Source organism: Psammomys obesus, unplaced genomic scaffold (assembly GCF_907164565.1).
Source record: "Psammomys obesus unplaced genomic scaffold, mPsaObe1.curated_primary_1811, whole genome shotgun sequence".
Taxonomy (NCBI): Eukaryota; Metazoa; Chordata; class Mammalia; order Rodentia; family Muridae; genus Psammomys; species Psammomys obesus.
Window position 1 is genome coordinate 681321 of NW_026596356.1, and position 14170 is coordinate 695490.

The following is a 14170-nucleotide window of genomic DNA, read 5'->3' on the forward strand; positions in this document are numbered from 1 at the left end:
CATTCAGAGGTTGACCTTGCTTAGGAACAATGCTTGCCCTATCTCCCTTCAGTCTTAGGGGTACCAGGTTATTTAAAGCTTCACGAAGTTCACGCTGCTATTTATCAGGAAGCAATCTCCTGGGAGTAAACACTTGCTCTTACAATAGCCTGTCAAAACCCTGTCATGAAGAGGGAAGGGGCTCAGGTGGCCGCACCCCACCTTGTGATCTACAGGCAGTTAATGGCTGCTAAGGGACATAGGAGAGCCATTGGTAAGACACCCATGCTCCTGTAAGCAGGCCTACTCAAACTCACTGGGTCAGAAAGACACCCACACGGACATGAAGGCGGAGGAGTGACTAGTTGAATAGGAACAAAACAGGACAATGGTGTGTGTGTGGTGGTAAATATGAGCAACATATTATAGACATATATGAAAATGTCACAATGAAACCCATTCTCATGTGTAACTTATGCCACAACGACGGACTCCCAAGGGGTGGGTCTCTAGGCTGGATGTCAACCAGAGTCACCACAGGAAGATAGTTCGGAATCAAGGGATACAGGGTCCACCTAAATCAGTGTTAAGATAAGCAGACTGAGCCAGGAGGTGGTGCCCTAAGCCTTTAATCTCAGCACAGGGGAGGCAGAGACAAGTAGATCTAGGAGTTCGAGGCCAACCTGGTCTATAGAGTGAGTTCCAGGACAGCCACAGAAATCCTTCCAGAAAAAAAAAAAAAAAAAAAAAAAAAAGATAAGCAAACTGGTCTGGCACTTGGGAAGCAGGGACAGGACCGCTGCGTAACGGATCACAGTCTGGATCACATAACCAGGGCTCCTCTACCCTGACAAAAAGCAAAGCAAAGCTGGACCCAAGATTCAGAAACATAAGCTATGGATTTTACTGTCTTAGGTGACCCACCTTCTGGACGCCTCTCACTTTCCAGAAATCCTAGGTGAAGAAAAGAAAAACAATTTCATAGTCACATCAAGAAATTTATCTACTGTGCAAAGAGGACCATTTGAGTCAGCAGGAAGGTATGGGCCCCACGAAGACGGTCCACTTTACAATATGCTACTTCAGGTTCTCACACATTACATGGGCTCCAAGGCCTGTGAACACAGCACTGCATCCATGCAGTCTCCAGCTCCAGTTAAGTGTTTGGTGTTTGAACTGTGCGGGAGCTGTGGGGGCTTGCTTCCTGGTCATGGTGCAGGTCCTGCCGCAGTCCCAGTAGCAGCTGGTTTAGGAGAGTAAGGTTGCTATCTCTGCGAGGCAGAGGCAGGGGAGGGAGGCAGTTCCCTTTATATTCTATCACTGCCATCTTGGCCCGATCTTGCTCCTTCCGATTCGGGATCTGCAGCATTCTTGTGTAGCTCCCATTATGACCTTGGAACCGAGGCGCTAGTACTTTGAACAGCTTTGGGATCAAGTCCTTCTCCTAGATGGGAAGAATTAATCAGAAAAAAGGTCACAACTGTACAGGCATTTAACTTTCAATTATTTCCAGAGGTGGGGTTCAAACCATCTTCACCGGCTTTCCCCACCATCCAATAAGGTACCAAGTTACACAGAACCGCTTACAGGCAGTTGCGCACATTCTTACTCTTTTCCGGTTCAAATAAGGAAAACCCGTCTAGGGTAGTTCATAACACTGGTACATAAGTGAATGACCTGGCTTAAATCTGCCCGGTACCCGGTTCTCTAAGGCCTCCTTCCCCACTTCCAGGCAGGGGGCACTCACAGTGAGCCAGAAGTCAGCCATTCGCATGGCTCGTTCGTTGGTGTCCCCCAGCTTTCCATAGTCGATGAGCTGTGAGGACGAAACAGAGCGGATGTCACACGAATAAGAGCCGAGGCGCCCACCTTACTCTTCCAGTGTCTTTCCTTCATCCAACCATCCCACTGGCCAAGCTAATTCAGGGCGCTCTTCCTTTGCAGCTCAACCAGCTTCCCAGGGCACGCGGCGCGGGAGCGACGCGCTCAGCGGGGTGCCACGGCGTTCTCGTCCGCGGAGAGCTTCCCCAGCGCGGCTCTCACCTTCTCCGCGTAGCCCCTCATCTCGTCCACGCGTGCCCATGGCGCCTCGATGCGTTCGTGGCGCACGAGGCCCGTGAGCAAGTTCCGCAGCAGGTGGATGCGGGACTCGGGACCGAGGCCCAGACGGCGGTAGACGCGGCCGTGGGAGATAGCGGCGGCGAGAGACAGCCTCATGCTTGGCCCGCCTCGGCCCCACCTCTAGGGGCCGGAAAGGGAAGCTCCGCGGCGGGGGCGGGGCGGGCACGCTCCGCACAGGACGCAGGCGCAGTGGCTCGGCGCGCGGCCGACGTGCTTGCGTGCGCGCGGCGGGGCCTGCCTAGCTGGCAGTCCGGCGTTTCTGCCGCGGCGAGCCGGGCGGGCCTCGGGCCTGCGGGCCTCCGGCGTGAGCCGGGGATCGCGGCGCCCCCTGGTGGGCTCCTCTTGCGTAGCGTCAGCAGGCTGGGGCGTTCTTGGCGACGGTACCTTCCGGGCGGAGCATGCCGGGAAAGTGAGTATCTGAGGAGAAGCGCGTCTGAGGGGTGGCGCGCCTCCCTCTCGCTGTCCTGCCTGGCGTCCTGAGGACGCTAGCTTAAAACCCAGTTTCCGTCGACGGTAGTGAGATGAACAATGCCCATGAAAGTTGCAGGCGCTGCACATTGTATTGTTATAAATAAAGGTTTCGGCTAGATATTTAGCACTAAAAGCTGAGGAGACAAACACTTCACATTTTTTAAAAAACTTACTCTTCTCTCATACGATACATCCTGACCGCAGGTTCTCCTCCCACCGCTCCTCCCAGATCCCCTTCCTCCAAGATCTGACCCCCAATTCTCCCCAGAAAAGTGCAGGCTTCCCAAGGACTTCCACCAAACACGGCTCAGGAAGATAAAGTAAGACCAGGCATGAACCCTCACATTAAGGCTGGGCAAGGAAACTCATTTGGAGAAAAAGGATCCCAAGAGCAGGCAAAAGAGTCAGAACAACCCTCTTCTACTGTCCGGAGTCCTCCCAAAACACCAAGCCAACATACTATAACACATAAGCAGAGGACCTAGCACAGACCCGCAGACCCGTTCAGGCTCCGAGATTGTTGCTTCAGTCTCTGTGAGGCCCCATGAACCCTGCTTAGTTGATTCTTCAGGCCATACTCTGCCGTGTTCTGCCCTTCTGGCTCGCACACTTTTTTCTCCTCTTTCACTGGGTTCCCAGAGCTCCAAGGAGAGGGACCTGATGGAGGTCTCCAACCTGGGCTCTGTCTCTGCCTGAAGTTTGTCTGTGGGTCTCTTCATCTGCTCCCATTGAAATACCCAGATCGTGAGTCCCCAAATAACCAACAGGGTCCTTTATTACAAACTTGAGCTGGTTGGCTGCCCTTTACAAGAACAAAGGGGCAGGCGACCCCCAACTCCAGGAGAACAGGGTTTTTAGGGGACAAAATGGAAGCAGGGAAGTGCAAGTCTTGGCGTTACAGGATTGGGTGAAAGGGTCTCTAGGGGAGCTGACCTTTAAAGTGATTGGTTTGTTTTTAGGCCCCCAACACTGCAAATGGTCAGGTCGGGCTGCCTGACCTAGCGTACTGCCCTGTTACATGAAGGTTAGACTGTAGCAAGGGGGAGAGGGAGTTAACACATTTCATGGGCTTTCTTAGGGGCTACATGACCCTAGTCACACCCTAAGGTTTATCTGGGCAGGGGACTGCTGCTGGATCCCCGCTCTGAAAGGACTGTGATCTGGTGATTTTGCCCCAGTCCCAGGAATTAACTCTAAGTTTTTGAACCTCTCACCGCCAGCTGCCAGAGGTGGTCTCTCGGATGACTGAATTCAGCACCCATCTATGGATATTGCAGAACATCATTAGGAATCACTGATTTTTTTTTTTTTGGGGGGGGGCTGGTTCTTCCCTAGGTCTCTGGGCAGATTATATAATACTTTTACCTTAAAAAAATTCTGTGTGTGTGTGTTCCCTCCCATTGCTCAACATCCTTATTGCTCTTTGAAAACAGTTTTCTGGGAGGAATTGGCTGAAAGCACAGTCTAGCTCTAATGTCTACCAAAATAATGATCATATTAGAGCTTATTTAAAATGAATTTGTCACAGCTGGAGTTACTAGAATATTGAGGACAGTAACAAAAACACATTTCAAATGGAAAGGATTGGGAAGGGGAGGAGGACCTCCTCTGTCAGTGGACTTGGGGAGGGGCATGGGAGGAGATGAGGGAGGGAGGGTGGGATGGGGAGGAGATGAGGGAGAGGGCTACATCTGGGATACAAAGTGAATAAAGTGTAATTTATAAAAAAATAATAAATTGGGAGGGGTTGAAAAGGAAGGAAGGAGGGAGCTATGGGGAGATACAAAGCAAATAAAGTATAATCAATAAAAAAAGAAAAAATAATAAATTAAAAAAATAGGAAAGGATCAATTTTTAAAACAGTTTGATATTAGAAAAATAAGTTCCTGATCATATGCAGGATGAAGCGGAGGTGGCCCAGGGCTAAAAAGGGGCCTAGAGTTTGATGGTATCAACATAGCCCTTCAGATGGTGTTTCACTCTGGAAATAGTGACAAGCTGTTTCCAACTTGGCTTACATTCTTTGTGGTGTTCTGTCTCCTCCCTGCTTCATTTCCTTGTATTATTAGTGAGGTGAACTGCCTGTTGCCGAAATTATAAGGTCCTTCAAGGTCAGAGGGGAACCGAATTGTGCTTTTGATCTCTTTTCCTCTTGCCTCTACTGTCAAGCCAGTGCTATGCTTTTCTGTTTGTCTTTTAGTTTTATTTATTTAATTAATTAAGTAGTTAATTAATTAATTAATTAATTTAATGTGCGTTAGTGTGAAGGTGTGAAATCCTTTGGAATTGGTGTTACAGATAGTTGTGAGCTGTAGGTGGTGCTGGGAGTTGAACCCGAGTCCTTTGGAAGATCAGACAGTGCTCTTAACCACTGAGCCATCTCTCCAGCCCCGTCTTTTAGTTTTTAACACTTTATTTTCTTTTAATTTTTGGTGTTTCTTGATAATTTCGCCTTTACTTAGAAAGATGACATCTTCTTTGATCTGAAGGAAAGTGCCTATTCAGCTGGGCTTGTATTCAGCTGGGCTTGTCGGCCGCGCTCGTCCCACGCCAGCGTCACGTATATCATCCATTGTGCACCCACGCGGTAACCCTGCTTTTGACCCTCCTTTAACCCTCGTGGGTATACTTCATCGCCACTGGGAGCTGGGTTTTCCTTTATTTCCTACTGACTTTAGAAATCCTAGATTCAGATAACCCTTTCAAATGAAGTGTGTGTGTGTGTGTGTGTGTGTGTGTGTGTGTGTGTGTGTGTGTGATGTTTGAGTGCAGGTCCTCACGTGCCATGGTGTGTGTGCATGTGCATGTGAATGTTGGAGGACAAATCTCTGGAGTCTGTTCTGTTCTTCCACCATGGGATTGTCCTGCTTTTATGGCAAACAACTTTATCTTCTGAGCTACCTTACTACCTCCAAAATTGGACAGTAGACACATCGGAAAAGACCAGCATTTTGTTTTTGTTTGTTCTGAATAGGGCCTTGTTACTATGAGCCCAGGTTGCCCCAGGGTGTACTCTGGAACTCGGATTGGTTTCAAACTTAAGAGCAATTCTACTTCAGATTGTGGAGTACTGGGATTGGAGTCAGGACTACTTTGCCCAAGGAGCTATGACTGATTACTTAGTCCAAGGATATTTTAAAACTTTCTCTGCCCTGTGATGAATATAAATTTGGCTCTCTGGAAAATAACATTTTTAGGTATATAAACTGAACTAAAGTAAAATATAAGGTATTGGAAAGGAAACATATTGTTATCAAGATTTTTTTCAACACTCTCCAAATTGGTGACTTGCCAATGTGTGCTGTTTTGTTAATATGTTAAATAAAAAGATCTAGTGGTTTTATAATTACGGTATTTTAAAGTAGTGATGAGCATAAATGGTGTGTTGAGGTATGTACTACAACTGCAGATAGGAAAATTACTGTTTATGCTGGTGAAGTACAGTTGTTAGTAATATTGCAGTTTGTTACCCACATACAAATTGAAGAAAAATTACATATCCTTTACAAGTCAATATAGTACTTGAAATCCTAGCTAGAGCAATAAGACAACTAAAGGAGCTCAAGGAGATACAAATCAGAAAGGAAGAGGTCAAAGTATCTATCCGCAGACATATGATAGTACACGCAAGTGATCCCCAAAATTCTACCAGACAACTCCTACAGCTGATAAACACCTTCAGCAAAGTGGCTGGATAAAAAAAAAAAAGATTAGCTTAAAAAAAATCAGTAGTTTTCCTAAATACAAATGACAAATGGGCTGAGAAAGAAATTAGGGAAACAACACCCTTGACAATAGCCACAAGTAATATAAAATATCTTGGTGTAACTCTAACCAAGCAAGTGAAAGACCTATATGGCAAGAACTTTAAGTCTCTGAAGAAAGAAACCAAAGAAGATATCAGAAGATGAAAATATCGTATTAAAGTGGATGCTGAAATTCATAGCCACCTTTGGGCAGAGTGCAGGAAATCTTATGAAAGAAGTAGGAGATAGAAAGACCTGGAAGGGTCTGGAGCTACACAAGGAGAACAACAGAACCAAAAAATCTAGACCAAGGGGTCTTTTATGAGACTGATACTCCAGCCAAGGACCATGCATGGAGATAACCTGGACCCCCTGAACAGAGGTAGCCCGCAGCTCAGTCTCCAAATGGGCTGCCTAATAAGGGGAGCAGGGGCTGTCTCTCAGTGGCTGACTCTTTGATCACCTCCCCCTGAGGAGGGAGCATCCTGACCAGGCCACAGAGGAAGACTATGAAAGACAGTTCTGATGAGACCTGATAGGCTAGGGTCAGATGGAAGGGGAGGAGGTCCCCCACTATCAGTGGACTGGGAAGGGTCATGGGAGGAGATAAAGAAGGGAGAGAGGGCAGGATTGGGAGGAGATGAGGGTGGGGCTAGAGCTGGGATACGAAGTGAATAAATAAAAAATTATATTAAAAAATTAAAAAAATATCACCCATGTTCATGGATCAGTAGTAAAACTGGCCATCTTACCAAAAGCAATCTACAGATTCAATGCAATTCCCATCAAAATATCAACACAATTCTTTACAGACTTTGAAAGGGCAATTCTCAACTTCATATGGAAAAACAAAACAAAACAAAACAAAACAAAACAAAAAAACAGAATAGCTAAAACAATCCTGTACAATAAAAAAATTTCTTCTGAAGGTATCACCATCCCTGATTTCAAGCAGTGCTATAAAACAATAGTAATAAAAACTGCATGGTATTGGCCTAAAAACAGACTGGTTGATCAATGGAATTGAATTGAAGACCCAGAAATAAACCCACATATCTACAGACACTTGATTTTGACAAAGAAGCCACAATCATACAATGGAAAAAAGAAAGCATCTTCAACAAATGATGCTGGTGTAAGTGGATCTGCACGTAGAAGAATGCAAGTAGGTCCATATTTATCACCCTGCACAAAACTAAAGTCTAAGTGGATCAAAGACCTCCACCTAAAGCCAGACTCACTAAATCTATTAGAAGAGAAAGTGGGGAAGAGCCTTGAACTCATGGCACTGGAGGCAACTTCCTGAACAGAACACCAATAGCTCGGACACCAAGATAAACAATAAAGGGACCTCATGAAACTGACAAGCTTCTGAAAGGCAATAGACACTGTCAATAGGACAAAATGGCAGACTAAAGATTAGGAAAAGATATTCACCAACCCTACATCTGACAAACGGCTTATATCCAAAATGTATAAAGAACTTAAGAAATTAAAAATCAACAAAACAAATAATCCAATTTAAAAAGGGGGTACAGAGCTAAACAGAGACTTCTCAACAGAGACTTCTCAACAGAGGAATCTCAAATGGCTGAGAAGCACTTAAAGAAATGCTCAATGCCCTTAGTCATAAGGGAAATGCAAATCAAAATGACTCCAAGATTCCATCTTACACCAGTCAGGATGGCTAAGATAAAAATCTCAGGTGACAGCACATGCTGGAGAGGATGTGGAGAAAGGGGAACCCTGCTCCATTGCTGGTGGGAGTGAAAACTCATAACAACCACTTTGGAAATCAGTCTGATGCTTTCTCAGAAAACTGGGAATAGTTTTATCTTAAGATACAACTATACCATTCCTGGGTATGTATCCAAAAATAGGACACTTGCTCAACTGTGTTCATAGCAGCTTTATTTGTAATAGCCAGAAACTGGAAACAAGCCAGATGTCCCTTAACTGAAGAATGAATAAAGAAAATATGCTGCATTTATACAATGAAATACTACTCAGCTATTAAAAACAAGGAAATCATGCAATTCACAGGCAAATGGATGGAACTAGAAAATATCCTGATGAGGTAACCCAGACCCAGAAAGACACACATGGTATGTACTCGCTTATATGTGGAATATAGTATAGGATGACCATACTATAATCTACAGACCAAAAGAAGCTAAGTAACAAGGAGAATGCTTGAATCCCACTCAAAAGGGAAATAGAACAGATATCAGAAATGGATTAAGAGAGGGAACTGGGTAGTATAGAGTATGGGGAGGGGAATGAGAGTACGGATCAGATGTGGGCAAAGCAGGGGTGGGTTGGGGTGTGGGAGGTGAGAGGACTGGGAGAGAGAAGGGAAACCGAGGTGGCAGGGCATCTCTGAGACAAGCTGGAGATCTGTGACTGAGTAGGCTCCTAGGAAGGATGTGGGGGAAGGGGGAGATTCTAGCTGAAACTCCTAGCTGGGGAGACATGGAGACTGAAGAGGCCACCTTCTAGCCAGGAAGGGCCTCCAGTGGAGGGAGGGGGACATGAACCCACCCACAAAACCTTCAACCCCAAATTTACCCTGTCTACAAGGTGTGCAGGGATAAAGATGGAGCAGAAATTAAGGGAATGGCCAACCAATGACTGGCCCAACCTGAGTCTCACCCTATAGGAGAAAGCCAACCCCTGACACTATTAATGACACTCTGCTATGCTTGCAAACAGGAGCCTAGCATAGCTGTCCTCTGAGAGGATCCACCTTGCAGTGGATGGAAACAAATGCTGAGACTCACAGCCAAACAATAGGCCAAGCTCAGGGAGTCCTGAGGAAGAGAGGGGGGAACAATAGAAGGTCCTGGAGGAGACAAGATCTCAAGAAGACCAACAGAGTCAACTAACCTAGGCCCATAGGGGTTTACAGAGACTGAAGCACCAACCAAAGAGCATGCATGAACTGGACCTAGGCCACTGACACATATGTAACTGACGGGCTGCTTGGTCTTCATGTGGGTCCCCTAGCAGGTAGAGCCAGGGTTGTCTCTAACATGGATGCTATTGCCTACTTTTGTATCACTTTCCCCTAACTGGGCTACCTTGTCTGGCCAAGGATGTGCTTCCTCTTCACCAGGAAGTCCTGATGCAACTTGATGTGCCAGCATGGGTTTGTATGGGGCACTCCCCTTTTCTGAGGAGAGGGGAAGGGGAGATAGGGGAAGAGGGTGGGAGAGTGGGACAAGGTGGAGAGGAGGGAAGGGGCTACGATTGGGATATAAAATGAATAAATACATAAATTTCTTTAAAAAAACAAGAATTTTCACACATTGCTGGTAAGAGCGGAAAGTGCCACAGATACTTTAAAGTAATGTTTCTATAAGATTTTACACATATCTTTCGGAATACATACACATGCTTTCGTTAGGTATATGTTAGGGGTAGAATTTCTAGAATTTCTAGGCATAATATATGTCTATGTTAAACTTCAGTGAAGGGTAATAGTTTTTTAAGTATCTGTGATGCTCTTCTAGGTTGGGAAACGTCCCACATGCCAACTATTGGTAAAATCAGTACAATCATCAATATATGATCACATAATGGAACATTATATAGCAATGCAAATGAGCTAGTGAAGATCTCATGTAGTAACATGATTAAATATCATAGACATAATATTCAGTGAAGGAAGTCGATGCAAAGGACAATACTGTATTTATTCAATTGCCTGTTTAAAACCTGTGGTGTTAAATTCCCTCGGGGAATTTCTAAAACAAGGTTAGAAGAACATGGGATAGGAACTTGGGGTGTTGGCAATGCTCTACAACTTGGCCTGGATAGTCCTAGACTGTGTTTGTCTGTCACAAATTCAGTGAATGTGCACATTAGTTGTAGTATAACTTGTATCTCAGTTAAAATTATAAAAGAGAATATCTTTACTCATTATAGGATTTGACCTATGAGGGCTATTCTCTGATACGTTATTAATAAAGATCTCTAAAGATGTCCACGTTTTAATCTCTAAGACCTGTGAATATGTTACATGGAAAAAGACTGCATATTGGCCTCTCATAGTAGAGCTGGCTCAACTATACTGTGGTGTCCTATTACAGTTTGTGATCCCTATTATTGTGATGAAACACCATGACCAAAGCAACTTGTAGAGGAAAGGGTTTTAGTTCAGCTTAAACTTTTAGGTAACAGTCCATCACTGAGAGAAGTCAAGGCAGGAACTCCAACACGGAAGGAAACTGGCGATAGGTGCTGATACAGAGGACATGGAGGGGTGCTACTAACTGGCTTGCTTCTCATGGTTTGCTCAGCTTGCTTCCTTCTAGAATCCAGTTGATGGTTTGGATAGGAATAGCCCCCTAGACTCATGTGTTTGAGTGCTTGATCCTAGGGAGTGGCACTATTAGGAGCTGTGGGTTATTGGAGTGGGAGGCCTTGTTGGAGTAAGTGGGTTACTGCTATGGGCTTTGTGGTTGTCTCAGTCTCCTGCTGCCTGTGCCTGTCTGTGCACCACCATGCTTTTCGTCATGACGATAATGGACTAAATCTCTGAAACTGTACGCCAGCCTCAGTTAAATGTTTTTCTTTCTGAGAGCTGCTGTGGTCATGGTGTCTCTTCACAGCACTAAAACTCTAACTAATACACCCAGGACCACTTGTCCAGGGATTGCACCACCCATAATGGGCTGGGTTCTTCCCTGTCAATCACTAACTAAGAAAATGCCTTCCAGCCGTATCTTATGGAGACATTTTTTTCAACTGAAGTTCTCTCCTTTCAGATAACTCTAGCTTGTGTCAAGTTGACATAAAACTAGCTAGCATGGGTGATATGGACAGATAGATCCATTTGTAGGGATGGAGGATATAGCAATATACTTGGGGTTCTGTAGCCAGTACAGTTCTTTTTGCAGTGACAGAACTGCTATGCTAACAGCGTATCTTGCAGAATACTTAGATGGCAAAAGAGCTGTGCCCTAGTAACCAGCAGATGGCACTATTATAACACAAAAAGACTGAAGAAGATTTGTGCCTTTAGTGCCAGGAGACTGCATATTCCACATTCTTTCCATGGAACCCCAGGGAGAAGAGCAAGGAAAGGAAAAGTCTGAGTGATCAAGTATTATTTTAACTGATAGAAATTTAATACATTCTTGAATATATACACCCAGACTGTCAGACTGAATTAAGCTTAAGCTAGATGGAACACTTAATGTTTTTTTTCTCCTGCTATTCAGTGCATGGGGATTTGGACAGGATATCAGATTATTGAAAAAAGAGAATAAATTATTCTTGTACATGATTTTAACTGTAGTCCCAGATTGCCCTTCTTTAAAGTTATTGAGATTTCTTTCTTTTTTTTAAACATGTTTTAAGAAGATAAGGAAAAGTATCAGAGAATTCATGTCAGTTCTTCCTTCTTCCTCTCTTATTTATGGTTCCTGATTTGTCTTTGAGTGTTTGGAAATTTGGAGGGATTTGAATTTGTATCAATAGTTCTCTTACACTTATGTGATTGTCCCTTCTTCTTAGGTCAGGGGTTTCTAATAAAGACCCGTATTAAGTGTGACAAAGGCCCATTAAGTGCAAGGTTCTATAATAAATCCAGGCACACATGCAGATAGAGCACTCATACATAAAATAAATAAATAAAATCTTAAACAAACAAACTTTCAAATATTCCAGTTGATGGAAAAATTCTTTCAGGTTTCATCATATAGTGTTTCTTTCTCCCCGAACTTTTTTTTTTTTTTTTCCACTTAAAACTGCACTTTTATTTTCCGTTTACTGTTTACACATTTTGCACTTGGGAGGAGGGAAACTGAGGCTGGGTCCTCCCCTCTGAGGCTTCTCAGGTGGCAATGAAACCCATTTCTTTGTTCCTGTTTCTCTGCCCAAGCCCTGGCTTAGGGCCCAGGGGCAAGTTAAAGACTGATGGCATGTGATGGCTCAGGCTGAAGAACTGGGGTGCTGTTTTAGTCCCTGCTGTTACCCTGGTGCCTGGTAGGGGCGGGGACTGTCATATTGTAACCCCGTGAACAACCATGAAATCTCCCCCAACTTTTCCTCATTTTTTTTTTAATAGGGTTTCATTTTGTAGCCTAGGCTGGCTTCAAATTCTTGGTTATTTTACCTCAGCCTCCTGCTGCTGGGACTACAAGCTTCTGTCACAACACCTGGCTACATAGCGATTCTCAAACTGCATTACAAGTATTTCAAAGCCATATGGCAATGTCTGGAGACTTTTTTTTTTTTTTATCCTGATTGTTGGGAATTGTATCAGCATCCAGTATGAAATGTCTAGAGATGCTTATCATCCTGTAATATGTGGAATAGTCCACCACAACAGAGAATTGTCTGGCCTTAGTTGTTCTTAGTGCTCAAGTCGAATTATCTTGGGATTCTTTATCCTGATGGAACTCATTACCACCATCTGGTGGTGACAAAAGGGCCTGCAACTTTCATGTTCAGGTGGATTTTGGATGAACTAAGGTCTCAAAGTTGGGAGGCTGTAAAGAATAATTGCATAGCTAGATTATGAGATACATAAGTGTAGTGAGAATTTTGAAATTTTATTCTTTGAAAACACCAAAATGTTATAAGAATGTATTTTTGTTTTAATCCCAGGTGGGGGCTGCTTTGACTGACCTCAGGAGCTGGCTGTCATTTGCCTTGTTCTCTAGCAGGAACATGTTTTTGCAAGTTGCATATAATTTCTACGATTGTATGACATATCGAATCTGGGGACTTTTCAGAGGGTATAAATGCTAGAGCCTTGAGAGGGACAGTGGGTTGTTGCTTGGTTGCTCGTTGCTGTTGATCACAGTCTGTTAAGTAGTCATGAACAAAGAGGAAACAACAACAAGAAATTATATGTCCTGATGGTGAGGGTCAAAGTTGCCCCAAGGAGCTTGACACCCTGAATCATCAGGAAGTAGTATAACAATAATTCTGCCCCTCTTTCAGACCCCGAACTTTATTCAGAGATCTCTCTTTTTTTTCCTTGTTTTTTTTCATTGTTCTATTTTTTAAATTAAATTTATTTATTTTTATTATTAGTTACAGTTTATTAACTCTGTATCCCAGCTGTATCCTGCTCCCTTATTCCCTCCCAATCTCACCCCCCCTCCTTCCCTCATCTCCTCTCAGGGATCTCTTTACCTTCCTCCCTCTCCTTTTTCTCTCCTATGTAGGAGTCTTATTGAATATTTCTCCTAGTGAGGGGTGGTTGAGGCTGTTTGAGACTATCAGTGTGTCCTAATAAAATGTTATTTGATAAAAAAGAGTAAGAATAGGCACTATAATGTAATTATTTATGCTTATAAATACTTGCTGTGTTGTGTTTTTTCTATTTTATTTGTAGTGATTTATTTATTTCCTTAGAAAGCATGAGGAATCTACCGTTTCACTGTTAAGGTTCCTGTGTGGGCACAGTGGCTCTGTTCCCACAGGCACCATTATTACAATGATAGCAGTACTAGTGATTATGACAGTATCTGGGATAATATCACACTTTTCCTTCACTCTCTTGTCAACATGTAGCACAGCACTAATATAAAGTGTTGAATTATTTTCTTAGGTATTACTGAGGTGTTGGAAAGAAGAGAATTGCAATTTTGAGGAGAAGGTGTAATAAAAATTGTGTGTTTTACAGATATATTTCTCCATAGTCCAAGTGAAGAACATTAAGTTAAGGATGTAGTTTTTAGACACATCTCAATTGTTAGACTTTCTCATATTCTAACACTCTACCCTCTAAGAAAAAGAGAATAATTTCAAAGATTCTCAGTACATGCCGGAAGAGGTAGCTCGATTGGTAGAGTAGCTTAGCACAACAAGGCTCTGGGGTTGATTCCTGGCACCAC

The 14170-nt window shown here is 43.8% G+C and overlaps 1 protein-coding gene across 1 annotated transcript; it reads right to left on the reverse strand.

Moving 5' to 3' along the window:
• Nucleotides 1-590: 590 nt before the first annotated feature.
• Nucleotides 591-2234, reverse strand: Mrpl17 (mitochondrial ribosomal protein L17). The gene is made up of 3 exons (XM_055597462.1): nt 2023-2234; nt 1727-1795; nt 591-1423 (listed from the first exon to the last, which is right to left on the reverse strand). Exons 1-3 carry the CDS (start codon nt 2194-2196, stop codon nt 1136-1138), a joined length of 531 nt encoding a protein of 176 aa, XP_055453437.1. The 5' UTR covers nt 2197-2234; the 3' UTR covers nt 591-1135.
• Nucleotides 2235-14170: the final 11936 nt, after the last annotated feature.